This window comes from Glycine soja, chromosome 11 (genome assembly GCF_004193775.1).
Source record: "Glycine soja cultivar W05 chromosome 11, ASM419377v2, whole genome shotgun sequence".
Taxonomy (NCBI): domain Eukaryota; kingdom Viridiplantae; phylum Streptophyta; class Magnoliopsida; order Fabales; family Fabaceae; genus Glycine; species Glycine soja.
The window spans coordinates 41,748,264-41,767,043 of record NC_041012.1 but is presented as its reverse complement, the minus strand read 5'-3'; the positions used below and the strand labels follow the sequence as shown (position 1 = coordinate 41,767,043).

At 32.8% G+C, this 18,780-nt stretch overlaps 3 protein-coding genes across 6 annotated transcripts; 2 read left to right on the top strand and 1 right to left on the bottom strand.

Moving 5' to 3' along the window:
* Nucleotides 1-244: 244 nt before the first annotated feature.
* LOC114373303 (lysine-rich arabinogalactan protein 18-like) lies at nucleotides 245-595 on the top strand. Its single transcript, XM_028330796.1, has one exon. The coding sequence runs from the start codon at nucleotides 245-247 to the stop codon at nucleotides 593-595; it is 351 nt and encodes a 116-aa protein (XP_028186597.1).
* Nucleotides 596-4,483: 3,888 nt separating this feature from the next.
* Nucleotides 4,484-5,329, bottom strand: LOC114374780 (ABC transporter H family member 4-like). Its single transcript, XM_028332464.1, has one exon. The coding sequence runs from the start codon at nucleotides 5,175-5,177 to the stop codon at nucleotides 4,590-4,592; it is 588 nt and encodes a 195-aa protein (XP_028188265.1). The 5' UTR covers nucleotides 5,178-5,329; the 3' UTR covers nucleotides 4,484-4,589.
* Nucleotides 5,330-12,023: 6,694 nt separating this feature from the next.
* LOC114376912 (peroxisome biogenesis protein 7) lies at nucleotides 12,024-14,602 on the top strand. 4 transcript variants are annotated; one of them, XM_028335232.1, is made up of 2 exons: nucleotides 12,024-13,141; nucleotides 14,171-14,602. In XM_028335232.1, the coding sequence occupies exon 1, from the start codon at nucleotides 12,183-12,185 to the stop codon at nucleotides 13,137-13,139; it is 957 nt and encodes a 318-aa protein (XP_028191033.1). In that variant the 5' UTR covers nucleotides 12,024-12,182; the 3' UTR covers nucleotides 13,140-13,141; nucleotides 14,171-14,602. The 4 variants fall into 4 exon arrangements, with proteins under 4 accessions (XP_028191033.1, XP_028191032.1, XP_028191035.1 ...); XM_028335231.1 differs by having other exon boundaries at nucleotides 12,024-13,147; XM_028335234.1 differs by lacking the exon at nucleotides 14,171-14,602 and adding an exon at nucleotides 13,886-14,154.
* Nucleotides 14,603-18,780: the final 4,178 nt, after the last annotated feature.

Genomic DNA, 18,780 nt, shown 5'->3' with positions numbered 1-18,780 from the left:
GTTTGGATGAAGTAATTTAATTTCTTGTATTTTAATTTCCTTATTTTGATAAAGTAATTCAATTTTAATGAAATTCAAATTTTCATTTTTAAATATTTATTTTTAAAAAAAAGTGTTGATAGCATCCCCAACCATAGCCTCTTCTAAACCAAAATCAACTGCGCCTATTACTTCTCTCACTTCATATCCACCAGCTTCATCTCCCAATGCTCCAACTGCAACCCCTCCCGCCATTTCATCTCCCATGGCAGCATCTCCTCCGTCTAAAGTTGCTGCTCCAGCTCCAACAACCACTCCTCCGGTGGCCACACCTCTCGCGGCCACTCCTCCTACGACTACACCTCCTACTGTGACACCTGTGAGCTCACCGCCAACGCCAGTTCCGATGAGTTCTCCACCAACGCCTGTTCCGGTGAGCTCTCCCCCTGCACTGGAGCCGACAACTCCGGCACCTGTGGTACCACCCAGCGCTGAGGTTCCCGCTCCCAAGTCAAAGAAGAAGACGAAGAAGAGTAAGAAGCACACTGCACCAGCACTGGCGCCGGCATTGCTTGGCCCTCCCGCTCCTTCGGTAGAAGCTCCGAGATCAAGCTAGGATTCGTCATCTCCTAAAAAAAAGGTGTGTGAGAGAAAACGAAGGGGCCTATGGTACAGTGTGAGAGGAAAAAAGTTCAAATTCTTACAGTTATGGTGAAATTTCAATTCCTATCATTTTAATCTATTAAAATTCTTTTAAAAAATGATGTTATTTTAAATTTTTTGAAATCCTATATCCAAACAAGTAAATTATGATAAGAGTATTTTAAATTTACTAAAAAAATGAATTGCCTTATTTAAATACCCCATCCAAACATAGGGTAAAACTAGACAAGTGTGGCCTATGGTCCGCATAACGCTTACCAAATCTCCAACAGCTTGAAGGCCAATATTATAAAGTGGGTATTATATATGCATAAGCACCTTACAAAATATATGTTTTTTTAATAAAGCACTTTATAAAATATATTAATATATTTAAAACATTTCCAACACGGAGACATGAAAAATTTCTTAAAATGCTAAAATAATAGTATAGTACTATTATACCGTAGCTTTTTTCATATTGAAACGAATCGAAGTGAGAGGTGGAGACAGAGACTTTGTAACTTCCAGCTTAATTATGCACAAATGTGAGGCGCCGCATGCACATATGATCATATCGTTGCACATTTTCATATTTTTCCATTCATGTATCATGATGCACCACAAAAGGAGGGGGATGAAAGCTACCTGTATCCTTTTGTTTTTTTTTATCATATTTATCTTTTTGTTTATAGTATTTTATCCTTTTTACTCACCATTACTTTTAACATAATAATCAAATAAAATACTTTTTTAATTAATTTAATAATAAAAATATATCAATAATATTAAACTTTACATTTTTAATAATAAATTGTTTTTTTACCATTGTGGTTAAAATAACTGTCAAGAAGTTTGTTATTAGTTAAAATGTTATTTTAATTTTTGTAAATATGTCAAATTTGATTTTGTTTTTTTCTTATAAAAAGAATGAGTAAAATACATTAATTAAGTACCCGAGATTTTGAGAAATTACACAAATCTCCTATGCTTTTATCGACCTCTATACTAATTCCTTAATTTTTAAAAATATATACAAAAATCTCCTTATATATTACAATAATTAATCCTCTTAATGATTGGAAAAACATTACATCGACGACCTCTCCTATAATCACTCAAAGGTACGGAAAGCTAGTTTAGTTTCATAAAAATTCAGAAGTAATTAGTGTAATTAATTCTTTCAAACAAATATTTATGTTATCACTTAAAAAGTATCAATGACAGTTTTTTGTCTCATATGTTTGTTGCTATGTAAATGTCATTAAACATTCAAAAGACAATTTTGAGATAAAAAAAAAAAAAAACTTTGGCACCATTTGTATTGACCTATAGTTTAGGTGAGGGGATTCAAATCCACAGCTTTTCTCTTTTCTCTTCACTATCAAGCCAATATTGTGAAGTCGAAGTTGTAAAACATTTTTATGCTAAGAATACTAATCCCTAATATGTATATAGGAGTTTTATGAATAGTTAGATGAACGAGCTTCTCAAAACATTAAAATACATAGCTTGGTTTAACCTATGTGAAAATTTTGATTGATTTATTTATTTTTTTCTCTTATAAACATTTGTTAAAAGATATATTTAAATTTTCTGTTTTTGTAAAAAAAAAATTGCTTCATAATTAATATAAAAATAATATTTATTTTCTAATGCTAATGACAAATTATTTATCACTATGCATTCAAAGCATCCACATTTATAATAATTTATCACAAATATTTAATATTATTATATTAACAAATTCTAACGCAAATTGTGTTCGTAAAATCATCTAATTGATGTCTAACACTTACATTTTCACCAATTTTATATTACAATACTGGCGAAAAATATAATTACCAATAACTAGTATTTCATCACTGAAGTTTCGTTATTTTTTTTTTTTTGGAAAGTGAGGGGCCGCAGCCCCTTATCAATGCAAGGCCGAAACCTATTGCCATTTCTATGTTTACTCCATTAATTTCAGTTTTTTTCTTTATGAAAACATTAATTTCTGTTATGTAATTATTGTTGTATGCTTATTATTTATATAAATATATTTGTTAGCTTGTGGTATTTATAATTGAAAATTGAGAATTTACAATTAGCACGTGCATTCTTGTGCAGGGGCTATGCTGAGTCACGGCATCAGTGTGATTTATTTGTTCCCATGTCATTCACTAATCACTACACACACTCCTAAGCAAAAGCAAAACAACAGCTCGATACAATGTCTAACACAAAAGTATTAGTATTAGTTGTAACAATTCTCATACAACATGAAAATAATGGTTGAATTATGTTGGTGAAATCTGCATATATAGATCGAAATGAAATAGTAGTATTTCGAGGAAGAGACAGAGAAGATTCAGACAAGCAGGTTAGTGATAGTGAGTTCACCTGATCCACTCAAAGCTCTGACATCCCATGAGACGATCACATTTCAATGATTCATTCATTCATTTCATTGTTATGTTATATGAAGCAGTTCTGCCAACTTTTTTGTTGGACCCAGATGGTGGGGCTTGCTAGTAAAAACCGCATATATGCGTTCGAATCAGAAATAAATCAGAATCAGAACACAACACAGAACACGAGCTTCGCTCAAGGCTCAATGATCTGCCGTCCAGCCAATCCAATCCACAGTGTCTATAATAAAATCAATCATCTTTGCAGGATGCCACGCCCACTATCCTCGCTAACTCATAATCACAACAAAATGCTTTAAGACATATCCCCACTAATTACCAACGCATCATTAGATATTAGAATTAAAAATAAAATTTGGTTGAAAGCACAGTGTCACAAAGGGTACTTTCAATTCAATAGCTTTGGTCTTTTCATCATCCAACGCACACTTTTCTTTTTCATTTTTTTACCCTTCCTTTGTGCCCAAGTACACCGTGGCTTTACAGTACTGCTTAGAGTTAGACATCGATCAATCTGTCCTCCCTCAAGTTGGGGGGCCCCAAAGATTTATTTTTTCCTTCAAATATATGTATGAAAAGCTATCTATCTATCTATTATTATTATTATTATAATTATAATAAGAACCATATGATATAATATATATTTTATGTACAAAAGGGTGATGCAAGCATTATGTCAGCCTGTCGCTAGCGTTAAAGAATGACTGACACCGTGGAACACAACTACTACTAAATTGAAGGAGGGGAATAAACGTGAATAGATTACTCCGTTGGTAGCAATGGCATAAATTCGACCACACGTCTCAATCACCTTCCATGATGATCCAATACAGAACGTCGACGAATGCCTCGAAAACCAGACACAATAGGAGTGGGGATCCTTTTCTCCTGTGTTTCAATACATTTGCTGTGTTTACTTTTCCATGTGCACTCCCAAACTCCAAGCCTTCATCATCATTCATCAACAATTAAAAAAGCTAAACAAGATTGAAACCCTCACAAAAGTTTCTGCTTATCCCTTCCTGAGAATTACAAAATTATAACACCCCTCGATCAATCATGCACCCTACCAACTAAACACCAACGCCCCCCCTCAATATCATGATAAACTGATAACGAAAGCTAAAAAATGGCAATCAATAAAATTGGCCTCTTATGATCTACTACTTTGATCTCAAGGCCATCCTAATTAATATCAAAGCCACATAGTATTATCATCATCTCATCACTTATATTTATTCCTCAAATTTTTTAACCAGAGGCATTCTCGTATATATCATGATTATTTTTTGAGATACTAAAATCATTTGAAGAGTTGATGTGAGGATCAATTACTCGAGGTAGTGAGATCATTTATACAATGGAATGGGATTATACTTATTCCTCTATTATAATTAAGAAAAAGGAAATGAGATTATTTAGCTGAAATTATAATAAAAAAAAATGGGTTTGGAGTTTGGAACATGAAAATATATATGTTGAGAGTGCTATAATAGTATAATATAAGGAGAGGTTTAAGATATTGAAGAAATAAAGAAGAAACGTTTACAGTAGTTACATATTATCAGGTAGTGACGGTGACTCAGAAATGCTCTCCAAATGAGGCCTCCAGACGGCGACACGTCCTCGTGTTCTGTCTCTCTGCGTAGAAACTTTGTCGGAAAGTACTTCAGTCAAGTAGCGCTCATTAGAGGCGAGCAAGTTGGCGACAGAAGTGGCGTTGTTATTATTATTGTTGTTGTTGTTGTTTCTGTTGTCGTTGTGGTGTTCCTTTCTTTTCTTCTTCCCGGAGGAGGACCTCTGGCGGTGGCTGCTGTTCTTTTCGGACGGCGGCGAGGGGAGGGGCATGAGGAAGTAAATCTTGCCGCGTTGGAGGTCGGCGTCGGGAGGGACGACGACGATCTTGGGAACAACGCCGTCTTGGGTGGAGGGGGAGGAAGGCTTCTTGAGCACGTGCTTGGGGTGGGCCTTCATGATTTCGCTGGCCTTGATGGTGCCGCTGATTTCCTCGACGCGGCCGTTGGAGTGCACTATGCGGATTACGTCCAGGGCCCCGCATGGGAGAATGCAGGAGATGCAACACCGGATGCTGTTTCTCATGCCTTCTTCTTCGAATTCTTCCTCTAGTATCTCAATTCTCATAGAGAGAACGCGACACGAGAGAAGAAGATGATGAGGAAGAGTACTGAGAGGGTGGAGTCTGGATATAGAGAGAGAGAGAGAGGTTGGTCTTGAGATTGTGTTGTGTGCTTTTATGTTTTAATTCTCTTGTTTTAGGTAATGCAGTGGGAATCAGTCACATAAAAGAATTTTGTACCAAATGATGCCTTTTATTTTCGTTATTATCTCAAAGCTTTTTTAAAAAAAAATTATTTTTCTTTAACCATCACTTCAAAAACAGTGGATTGACATGACAAAAAATTATTAATTAGTCTAAATTATTTACGTGTGTTTGAGAATCAGTTACGTTCAAGGTGATCAACATAATTCACATCCTTTCAAAAGAAAGTAACCAAAGAGTTACGTCTGTTTTTTAGCCTTAAAATGTGCAAATAACCGTTTATTAGCTTTCTAACGTTAATTCAAACACTTTTGAGTTCGGTGCCTCAGAATGTGCAAATAATATGTATAAAGGTTTAATCAATCCTTACTAACATATTTTATATCTCTAAAGGTTTAATCACTCTTTATTAACATATTTTACATGTTTAAAAGTATAAAAAAAAATTAACGTTGATTCAAACACATTCTATATGTTTAAAGGTGTAAGAACTTTTCAACGTTGATTCAAACACATTCTACATGTTTAAAGGTATAAGAACTTTTCAACGTTGATTCAAATAAATTTTAAGTATTTAAAAATTTAATCAATTTTTACTAAGACATTCTACATGTCTAAAGGTGTAAGAACTTTTTAATTTTGATTCAAACATATTTTACATGTCTAAAGATTTAATCAATCTTTACTAACAAATATATTCAAGTTACATAATTCTAAAAAAAGATAACCTCACTTTATTAATAATCAAGAGATCTAGTTAGATTATAAATATGAATCATGATGATTTTATTGTTCAGTTTAAGGGAGATTGAATTTCAAATCTTGAGTACATATGATTTTATTATTGTCAATAATAGATTAATAGTGATGTGAAAGATATATAATTTTATAAAAAGAAATGTTTTGTTAAAGAATTAAAAATGAAAGATTTTTACTAAAAAAATAAGTAAATAAGATGCTTCCATCCATTCAAAAGTTTAATTCTATATATATTCTTAACGTGATTTTAAAATGAAAAAAAGTTTTATTGATTGATTTTCTTAATGTTCTTTTTTGTCGACTTTTGAAAGGATTGGGGGAATATATATTTTTTTTCCATGCTAGCTAGCTGCGGGATGAAATTCATGGAGTGAATAATTGCACAACACTATATATAGTTTGGCTTTTAATCCATTATTTAGGGTCCCTCATCACTGGCTCACTCCCAGCCCCTCCTCCTCCTCCCTGACCTCACACAGTACCCTTTTCTTTCCTATTGTGAAATCAATAGTATTTAGGTTAGGAATGGAAGGTTGGTATACTCATATGAGTGGACACATGGCACAGTGAATGATAGGGACTCCTTAGCAAGCAAAAGCTTCGAACCTTTTGATGGGGCCATGACTAGATGTGCGTGTATCAATCAAAGCTTGACACTTGTCGGCCAATAATGAATATTTACACTAAGTTTAGGTGAGGAGGATAGTGGTGTGGGGTCAACAAGAGAGAGAATATATGTGTTTTGGAGTGGAGTGGGAGAAGGGGGGCTGGAAAATGAGGTAAATTGGTGAAGAGATCTTTTGATGAGGGGAGTTTGTGATCTTTCAATTTCCCATAACAAGATCATGTGGGATGTGGTTTTCATCGGAAAGTGAAGTGTGATGGACTTACACACTTTATCCTAATGGGTTTTATGCCACTGAAATGCTTTGACTAAGGCAAAGTGCTTGTCTACTAACCAAATCACCAAAACCAACTCTACTTCACTTGACTTGCACTTCCAAATCCCTTTCACAATTTTTTCTTTTTATCCAAGGGATTAGTTTATTATTTTCATCATATTTCCTATGCCATACATATATATTGGTTCATATATGCCTATTCTTCTTCTCTCCATCACCACAATAATATATAGTATATTTATAATTAAACATGGTAGAAAGGTTGGTAGTTTTTTAGATTAAATTAATCTAGAGATCCTATAATTTCTATATTTTTAATTAGCTTTCTATAATTTGAAGATTTTTAATCAGCACAATTAAGCTTTTGTATAATATTGTTACATGATATTTTTTATACACATTTTTTAATATAGTTATACACATATTCCCAACCATTTTTAATTCCACTTTTTTTCCCGCTCCATAAGTTGCAAAATAGCATTATTCCTACATTTCGTTTCTAGTTTGGTCTAATAAATATATCCCTGCCCTACTCTCACTCAACCAAAGTAAAGTTATTTGTACTTTTGTTTTGTACGTAATCTATACGGTTCAATGAGACTATCCCTATATATGCCATTGTAATTATCACTCATGGGATAATTTAATTATGTTTAATATTCAGTTTTTATATTGGACTATATCCACGTGACGCACACATGTTATAGTTATAACTTGCTCGCAAATGGTTATTTGGCCAAGTTTCATGAAAATAACCTAACAAAATTACAAGGACGTACATATTAATTTAGAGAAAATAATATATGTAGCTACAATGCAAATACTTCTTATACTTGTAACCAATTAGTTTGTTATATAAGGTAATCTTATTGATTTTTACAATAATTAATTTAAAAATAATTTCTTAATTAAATAATTTGTGATTGGTAGATAATGTAAATTTTCTTACCGTAGTACATAGATTTTTGATATTTTTATTATTTGTAATTTGCGTATGGATCTCATCAAACAACAAGAGTAGAATTCCTATGATTTAACTATTTATTTTACATAAATTTTACACAATAATAAAATATGTGTAAAAAGAATATCTTGACAATGTTCTCCTTTCATGTGATGAATAGTGCAAATTCATTTCGAAATTAAATCAAAATGTAACACAGAATCTCTATTAACAGCAAAAGTCAACTAATATTGTGCATACCGTCATTTTTCAGCTGACAAAGTCTTTATAGACAATAGACATATTTGCTAGATTATATATTTATATACCACATCTTCTCAAATTAGAAAATAGTCAAGGGTCATCATCAACCGCATCTTTGCTTTTTTTGCAATTCTTATTTTTTCCAAACAACTGTAAGCATTGTACACGCTAATGTATGAATGAATGAAATAAGATTGCGGTTTCTTGGTAGGTTATGAGATATTGAGATTGTGCGGTTGAACTACTTTTGTTATTTATGTCTTTGAAATAAAGATTTTAAAAATAACAAAAGTATTTTCTTAATATTTATATACAAAATATTAGAAATGTTTTATTACTATTATTTATATATTTGTACAACAAAATATACAATTAACAAAATATACAGTATAAAATATGTTATTACTATTATTTCATTACATTAATTAATTAAATGATGTGGTAAAATATATGTATAAGAAAAATTTATGAGTGAGGGTCCATATAATTTTTTTTTAATAAAGTAACAAAACTAATTATGCATTATTCAAACTTTAGTCTTTAGCTTTTATCAACGAACTAGTAAGCCCCCAAAAAGAAAAACAAGACGAACGAATAATAGTGTATGAAATCGAAAAGGAAAGGCAAAAATTTGGATCCCCGGATTGGGTGGGCAGTGCACAATTGTTGATCGGGAAATCACAGCGTTTGTCAAACATTGTTCGAAACATTATATTGTCCCAGGCTGAGTGGATAACTTACATAGTCTTTAAAATTTTTAAAAGGACATGTTTTAGAGTTTAGCATTCTGGAAAGTGGAAAGCAAATAAGGCTGGAGCATTATTAATGAGGCTAATTAGAAAGGCTCCAAATCTAGCCAGCTGAATCCAATCAAGGTGTTTCAGAAATGAAGGAAGTGTGCTTAATTCAGTGCCCCACAAGCACAAATTAACCACTTTTTATTTTATGGTCAAGTGCTCTTGTATTGATAAAGGGTAAGAAAACAGGAAAACCGGTCTAGTGCTGTGTATATATAAATTAAATTAAATGTGCTTGGATAAAGAATAAACTCCCAAGAGAAAATAATAAGGAAAAAAAGACAAGAATGCATCAACTGAAACACGGTGGCAGATGCATCATTAACTTTAAATAAATTCAAATTCAAATTCAATTCCTCTATTCAGACGAAGTTTTTAATTTATCCTCAAAATTTCTTTTTGCTGAATAATTACTTTATCATCAAAATATAGCCTCTTAAGTAAGAAATGCCACACTCCTTGAGTTCAAGCACATCGGAACCATTCTTTCCCGTTACTTAACAAGTTAACAGAAAATGGAGAGATAGTGAAAATATAAAATTAATTAAAGAGGGGCAAGGATTGTGACTTTGAGTATATCAACAACAGTTTTGGTACCTCCTTTTCCCTTCAGTCATTGGCACTTGTGTCTGGATTGAATTCTTCAATTAATACACGATATTGAGATATTGGAATGGTTGAGACCCCATAGGAGAAACAATGGGGGATATAACACGAGGGTCATGTCAGATTGGCCCTAGTCTTAAATGTTGATCAAGTAGTGTTATTATTATTATTCCTTTTGGTACAAATTGGCAGATAATGAAAATAACATAGAAAGAAGAGAAAGGGAGAAAAAATTAGAACTTTTGTTTTCCAAGTGGTTTGGTTTTAATCCTACATTAATTCAGAGTGGTCCTAAAACTAGTTGGATATGTATTGCCGTCATTTTAAACATAGACATCAGATAGCAAGTGATCATATTAAACTTTAAAGTTATTATAAAATCTTCTACCATTATTTTATGCTTTATTTTTCAGTATCAAACTGTCTGGCCAGGAAAGAAAGGAATCCCTGGCTCCATCAAAACCACGTTAAGGATTTCTTTGAATAAAGAAAACGAGTTGAAGGTGCAAGCACGTATTGAGACACATTTGGTTAGAAGAATTGGAGGATTGGTGCGTGTGCTGGGTGTTCACGTGAGCTTGAAAAAGGAGAGATCTCTACTTACGTCTTTCTAGCACATAATTAAGAGTATCCACTTAATACTACATCTTAACTTAAATTCAAGTAAAAAAAATATCTAGACCTTTTTACCTATATTATCCTAGACTCTAGTCTAATTCGTGATTGATGTGAGACTTGATTACTCATATATGTTCTAACGTTCCACAAGTGAACTTAAGCGTTAATATTCTTCAAATTTTTTAATCGATCCACCTGAATCAAGAGTTCTTTTTTAATATCACTTTCTCCCTCATATTATAATTATTGTCTTAAATTATTTCAGTTAAACTAAAAAATAACAATTTTACAAAATTAATCTTATTATTATTAATTCATTTTAGTTTTTATTGTTGATATTATTAACATTATAAGAAAAAATGTAATTAATGTTATATTAAAAAGTTAAAATAATAATTATTTTGAGATGATTTTTTTCTTACTCAACTATTAGTATATTGAAAATTTATATATTCTTTATTTGCTTCTAATTTATCAATGTGAGATTTATTCTCTAACACAATAACTTAATGAATCTTTAGCTTATATTGTTCTTATTTTAAAAAGAATATATAGTTAAGTTAATTTAACATGATAATAATTTATCATAAACATCTTGGTATTTTATTTTAAATTTCTATGGATAAAAAAAAGTATTTGCATTTTTTAATTTGAGTCATTTTTGTTTTTGGTCTCCCAAATTTTAACTTGTTTTTTTTTAGTTACTCAAATTTTAACTAGTCTCTATTTAACTAAACTCTCTTGATTGATTTTTGATAGTTTGAATGTGACATATTTAACCGCAAGAGGGACTAATTTTTTTTTATTGATTTTGTGGGATTAAAGAATGGAATTTCTAATTTAAGGGACAATAAATATATTTAAATAATTTATTTTTAATTTGTTAATCTATTAGTTGTACAAATCTAAGAATTGTTTGGTCATTTGGTTTTCGTTATTCATACGGATGTCTAGATGGTTGATTTTCGTTGCCATGACTTGGAAGAAGAATCCCCAAAAACAAGTTTCAGTGTTTATTTTATTGTTTTTTTTTAAATATTAACTCAATAAAAAAAAATTTCGCCGTGTATTGAAAAGTGACATTCCTACCTCCAATTACTAACACAATGGGAAAATTGCGTATTTAGGTTTAAAATATACAAAAAAAAAAGTTTTCATTGTGTTGTTTGGAACGAAAACATGTTTTAATCAATAAAAAATTTGGGGCGTAAAAATAGAGAAAATTTAGGTGTAAAAACTTGGTATCCTACACAAGCTCTGTATTCATAAATCCATTTGACAAACAAGACATGTTCAGTGTATAGCCCAAAACCGGGAAAAAAAGTGGCTTAGATACAACTTTGTGTAGCCCAAAAGAATCAGCAATCTGGCCATAAAACATACACGAGTTGGGTTTGTAAGCATAATCGTGGGCCTTTTTCTTTTTAATTTATTAAACTATTTTCTTTTAAAAACAAATGAAAAAAAAATCCATTAAAGATGGGATTGTTTATTTGTATTTATTAATTATTAATTAATCGAAGGAATCCAGAATTTTATTTTATTTTATTTTAGTTTCAAATACTCATTTTGTTCCTAAAAAGGTGAGACAATGATAAATTAATTTATAAAAGATTAAAAATTCAAATTTATCCACCAAATAATAAAAAATGGGACAGATTGATTTTGCTATTAACTTTGTGATATTGTTTTATCAAGTTGTATTATTTGAGAATAAATTATATTTTTTAATATTAAATTATAAAATTTAAGAATTAATTTATTATTAAATTAAAAAAATTTATATTAAAGGATGGAAATGGCTAATTAGGTACAAAATAATAAAAAAGTGGAACCCCGTGAAGAACGAGAGGTCCTTGAGCGGATGATAGCCAAAATGTGTTTACTTGCAGTTCCATCTTCCCTCCCCTGTTAATTCACCTAACAAATACCAAATTGCATCACGGATTAGTTGATCCCTCCTTTGAAAACAAAACGATGCCGATTTTCAAAACCCCGTTCAACGGCTACTCCGTAAAGTTCAGCCCCTTCTACGAGAACCGCCTGGCCGTGGCCACCGCCCAGAACTTCGGCATCCTGGGCAACGGCCGCCTCCACGTCCTCGACCTCTCCCCGGAGCCTTCCCTCCCCATCTCTGAGCTGGTCGCCTACGACACCGCCGACGGCATCTACGACGTGGCCTGGTCCGAATCCCACGACTCCATCGTCATCGCCGCCGTCGCCGACGGCTCCGTTAAGCTCTACGACCTGGCCCTCCCCCCAACCTCCAACCCCATCCGCTCCTTCCAGGAACACACCCGCGAGGTCCACTCCGCCGACTACAACCCCGTCCGCCGTGACTCCTTCCTCTCCTCCTCCTGGGACGACACCGTCAAGCTCTGGACCCTCGACCGCCCCACCAGCGTCCGCACCTTCAAGGAGCACGCCTACTGCGTCTACTCCGCCGTCTGGAACCCCCGCCACGCCGACGTCTTCGCCTCCGCCTCCGGCGACTGCACCCTCCGCGTCTGGGACGTCCGCGAGCCCGGCTCCACCATGATCCTCCCCGCCCACGAGTTCGAGATCCTCGCCTGCGACTGGAACAAGTACGACGAGTGTGTCATTGCCACTGCCTCCGTCGATAAGAGCGTTAAGGTTTGGGACGTGAGGAACTATAGGGTTCCCCTTTGTGTGCTCAATGGGCACGGGTATGCTGTTAGGAAGGTGAAATTCTCGCCACACGTGCGGAATTTGATGGTGTCTTGCTCCTATGATATGACGGTGTGTGTTTGGGATTTCATGGTGGAGGATGCTCTGGTGAGTAGGTATGATCACCACACGGAGTTCGCGGTCGGGGTGGATATGAGCGTGCTTGTTGAGGGCCTCATGGCTAGCACTGGTTGGGATGAACTTGTTTATGTGTGGCAGCATGGGACTGACCCCAGGGCACCTTGAAGGTGAAGGTACTTTTCTTGTTGTATTTAGGAGCAATGTATATGCATTCCTTACATTGGTTTACTAGAATAGTATTTACTATTTATATACCGGGGAATTTTCTGTTTCGAAATCAGGATAGGAAATGGCTTACATTATTGTTTAATTGATTTTGATCGTTGTTCATAATTATTCTTGTGATATGTTGCTGCTTCTTTTGTGTGAAAGAAGGAATTGTGCTTGCTAGCTTGTTTGTTTGTGTGTTTGTATGTTTTTGTGTTATTGGTCTTAGATTCTTTGTTTGTTAAATGGAAATTAGGATGGTTAACTTGGGTGCTGCAGTTAGGGAATGCACATGCCACTATCAGTTGACTTGCTTCTTCTAGAAATTAAATGTCGAGATTGCTCTTAGAGCATCTCAAATTGGAGTTGCTTATCAGATTATTTTGTGCAGTTTCATCATTGGAGTAGTTGACATAACAGTTTTTTATTTAAGAACCAGTTGCTTACTTGCTTATATAAGCAACAGTTCTTAATAGTTCTTAAGAATTGTGAGACAATTATAGGACTTATTTTAAGTTATTAAGGATTGCATCATTAAAGAGAAAACTTGTTGAAATTCTTAAACCCAATGTAGCATAGTAGGCCCCACCAAAAGTGAGTTAGGCAATTTCACCATGGTTGCACCATTGGAGATGCTGTTAGATCTTTTATGTGTTATGCATTGTGTAATTTTCAACTTCCATTTTTGTGCTTATATTGTTCAGAACTTCAAATGCAACCTAAAATGAAGAATTGTTGGAAATTTCATAGTGGGCAAGAAGCAAGATGAGGAATTTAGATGTTCATAATATTGGAGTTGAGTCACTCACATGGTGCATCTTGTCAATTCTGATGGTTTAGTATCATGCAAGCAAGTTTAAACTAAATTATGTTGAAGTTGAATCTTTGCTGTTTTCACAATGGTCCACATTCACAATGTGCCCTTGTACTATTTGTGTATTATATCTAAAGTGAAACTTCTCTTTTACTGTTTTCTTCTTTTTTTACAGAGTGAAAAATGAATAGAGAGTTCTATAGATCTTTACCACACATTCATACAAGCTTCAAGTATACAGATTATATATATAATTCACCATAGTGAGGTGCTCTGGAAGGTTGAATAGTCTGGTTACAGTGGTGAATTATGGATGGTAACAGGTGGATATGCAACTTCTTTAGCTATCTATATCTACATTCTTTTTTAAATCCATTACCAAAATCTGTTTCTTATCATGTTTGAAACGAAAATGTAAACTGCTTTTGTCCATACCATGTCAAATCTCCTATCTGAAATGTTAGATAACCAAGATATCTGAATAATGATCGTTCTTATGAATATGTTGGTGGATGATTGAAATCTAATGTGAACCTTCGAAGGAAAAAAGACATAAAGCTAAGAGATTTTCCATGTGGCTTTATATAGACTGACATGCTTTGGTCTATTTTAGGTGAACTTCTAGCAAATCTAAATTAATGACTGTGACAGCTGACTTGCCAATAGTTTATGGAACTTTTAATAAGTTCAATATATGAAGATGGTATCTAATAGTATTATCTTGTTTTAAAAATCTTAAATTAGGAAGATAAAATTGTAATATAAACATCAAATAGGTAATTGTTTGTAAGTGATTTAGGATTCTTGATTTGTTCTTCCGTTTAGGGTTAAGATAAGGTTTCAAATAGATATCAAACTGAAAAGTTACTTTGAAACATTTAAGTAAAATTTTTCTGAGAGCTTTTGAGAAATAGTTGATTTTCTCCTAATTTAATCATATCATAACATGCTGGTTTTTAACAGTTCATGAAATCAGAAGAGTTAACCTTAGAAGATATCAGCAGTTTACCGATTTGGAATGTGTTATTCATTCTGCATGATCAAATTTCATATAATGTGAAATGAGATTGTAACCTTCAGCTTAAAATATCATAGGTTCATTATATACGGGTATGGTAGTGGCAGGGAAGTGAAATTAGGTCCATGAAGGCACAAGTGGGGAGGAGTGGAGCATGTGAATATGGTTGAAGGAGAGAGAGAGAGAGAGATAGAGAGAGAGAAGGATTATATGATGGGTCTGGTAACAGAATAGGGGGTGTGAGGAAATTGATATCAATATTGACTAGGCTGAGTGAAGAAGCTGGTTTCTTCCTGAGGAAAGGGTGTCTCATTTTTTCCCCTTTCTTTTTCTTGGTTTGCAGCCTTGTAAAAGAGGTTTATATCTCTCTGATATAGCTCTAATTCAGTATCAACAATACTTATTCCAATTTTGGTTCCTAATAAAACACCACTTATTTTCTCCTTTTTTTCCCTTGATAAAATGGGATTTTCTTGTCTCGGCAGAATTTTGCAGTATATAAGAGAATGAGTTAATATGTCCCTCCTCCTTAGCTCAATTTAGTCTCACTTTAGCACTGGGCCATGCCTAGGTGCTAGAGTGTAGTAAGTAGGATTGAAGTCATGCATTTTAAAATTAATCATTAATCTTTTTTACTTAGAAACAAATACTTTGATTATCAACTCAATGATAAAACTCCATATATGCTTCATCATTTAAATAATAAAAGGAAAAGGGATCATACAAAAGCTAAATAAAGTATTTTTGCCTCAATTTTGGGTAGTTGGCAAAATTGGAAACAAAACATTGTGTTAATGGAGTTGGTGTAGTACCAATAAGGGATGTACCCAGGTGAGTTGTCGAATATGATCAGCAAGCAATAGATGATTGGCAAATGGCAACTCACTTTAGGTACTGATACCCTTAAAAAAAAATGGTCACCAGAATAATCCCCATAAACTTATCGTTGGTTGGCTTTTGAATTCTCCTTAATCTTTTGATAAAAGCCTGTGAATTTCTTCATCTTTGGGAATTAAAAGGTGAAAACAAGTAAGACATTTTTAATAAAGAAATAAGATTGTGATTTTTTAATATTGTAGTGTATACAAGTATATAACAAATAATGCCCAAAAAAACTATTAAGTAGAGGGAGAAAATTAAATGAAACAGTCGTCCCTCCAGATATTAGGCCATAAACAAATATATCCCTTGACTTTCAACTTATATGCACATTTTACTGTTAGTTTTTTTCCCTTCTTTTTATTACGTTACTTTATTTGATTTTTGCTAACTAAGTCTGCCTGAATTATTGATTCCTCATTTAAGAATTTGCGCTAGAAGCCAAAATATTCAAAACTAGCCACATCACATTTACACAAAGCTAACATAATGTTTTTGGTCTTAGATTAGGGTATAGCCACAGATAGTAGGCTATCCTACAGGGGCCACCATGGTGACTAGAGGACCCGCCCATCAATGGTTTCTCCATGTTTGAACTTTGGTTCTGCTAAAACTGTGGCTTGCCAACCCTTGGTAATAAAGGCAATCTAAGTCAACAAACATAAGACACTGCTTATTTTGACTTTTGAGACAAAGATTTTCCGATTTCATTTTCTTAATTTTTAATTATAAAATGCCACATTTATACAAATGTACTTTTGATACAAATAACTGTATGTTTGGATTAAAATTTATAAACTTAATTTGGGATTAAATTTATTTTTGTAAATTGAGTTTGCATACGCATAACAAGTCTTTCTTTAAAATTAAGTTTTCAAGCAAAAATTTACTTTCAAAGAATAATAGAATATATTTCCAAAGTAATTTTGTCCTCCAACATATTGTTGGTATACTCTACCGTCAATTAAAACATATCCAAAATCTAACTTCCGTATTCAAATTGTGCAAATATGTTGAATATTTGAATTCATAAAAGTATTTTTCCAACTTTTGTTCAAATATTGGCCTCAAACTGTTTTATAATCCTAGAAGTCATGCCTATGTTTGGAAATCTGTTAGCAAGAGGTTGAACATACGTTAAGAGAGGAAACATGTCGGTTACTTTTAAATTGAATGTAAGTTCACAACTTTTGAAACGTGTTTGTGCATGTTTGATTTGCATTTAAAATTATTGTGATATGCGTTTCAATGCAATCAAACGGATAAAAACAAAATAAAAATAAAAACAAAGATGATAATCTTTTTGTAAAAATACTTTTGCCTCAAACATTCTTTTTCATCTGATTTTTAAACATGAACTTAATGTACCTTATGTGAGTTTGAACCAATCAACTACTGGAAATATAAAGAATTGAAAACGAAACAATAAACGACCACGATATATGCCTTGACAGAAAATTGAAGCAAAAGTAAAAGAGAAAAAAAACAAAAGAAAATGAAAACATACAATTGAGTTTTCCTTTATTTATGTGGAAAAATGAAAGATGTTTATAAGAGAATCTAAGTGTGAAACATCTTTGGCTCTGTTTTAGAATATACAAATGCTTTATTCTTAGTTAAGCAATGCTGTCGGACGAGTGGACTGTTCTAGTGATACAATTTGTATTAGTACCATAACATAGCATACATGTAAAACTTGATTTAATTTTTCTTTTCTTAACTTTGTTCAACTTGATTAGACTTAAAATATTAAAATAATTGAAAAACTTGAATCCTAATAATCAAACACCTGCTCTGATGCCACTTGTTTAAATATCTTTAATTTTTAATCTTTAATTCTTATTTTTATTTTTTATGCAGAAGCTAAAAAATTAGACATATCCTAAAACAAATCACAAAGGTCCTAGGATTCGTAACATATTTTATTGTTAAGGATTAAATAAAATACATGTATCTATAATTGGTTCTTGATCATTTTTCGACAATTGTTGAATTATGAACCATCAATGATCTTATGGTTTTTTCTCAACTAAGTTTCTTTATTCGTGATGATTCAGTATGATAGGGATCATAACTTTTTTATAACGTGTTAACCTAATATAATTCTCGTTATTACAAAATGAACTAACATTGACATATGTTCATTTAAACTTATATTATCTTATTTGATCATATAAAATAAAACTTATTAATAATAAATAACTAATATAATTGTCTTATAATATTGAACAAAAATAGAAAATTCGAACAAGATGTCCTTCTATATGTAAATGAACAGTTTGATGGTTGGAAAGCTGAGTATTCTTCGGAACAAATTTAGGAGAGATACTCGAACTTTTGCTCCAGACTCAGAGATATTGGAGGCTTTACAACAAATTTCTGTAGGTCAGTCTAATAATTTTAAACAAATCCAAAATCCTTGTATGCGTTTCTTCAAGTTTAAGAAACATGAAGCAATTGCACATGGGGCTCAAGCCTTGGATTTGAGATTGCCATTTGATGAAATTGAGGTTCTTAAGGAAAACTTGGACTTGATCAAGAGACTGGTCCAGAAGATGTGGAAATTTTATCTGCAGCAGATGCTGATTCCTTGGCCAGAGCTCTTTTACTTAATCAAAATCCTCCTTCACCTGGAAATCCAACTCTCATCTTTTTAAAGCAGTAGCTACTTAAAACTAGTTCATAGTTCCTACTTTCATTTTTTGGGTCATCTAAACACAAGTATATATTTTTTTTATTCGATATATATATGTTGACACAGATGAGTTACTGAACCTTAGGTGTTATAAAAAAAATTTATTGGATTGATTTGAGGTTTAAAATCCATATATTGGGGCTCAAACAAATATACCCCCACAACTTTCCACTTCTATATATGCATTCCCTGT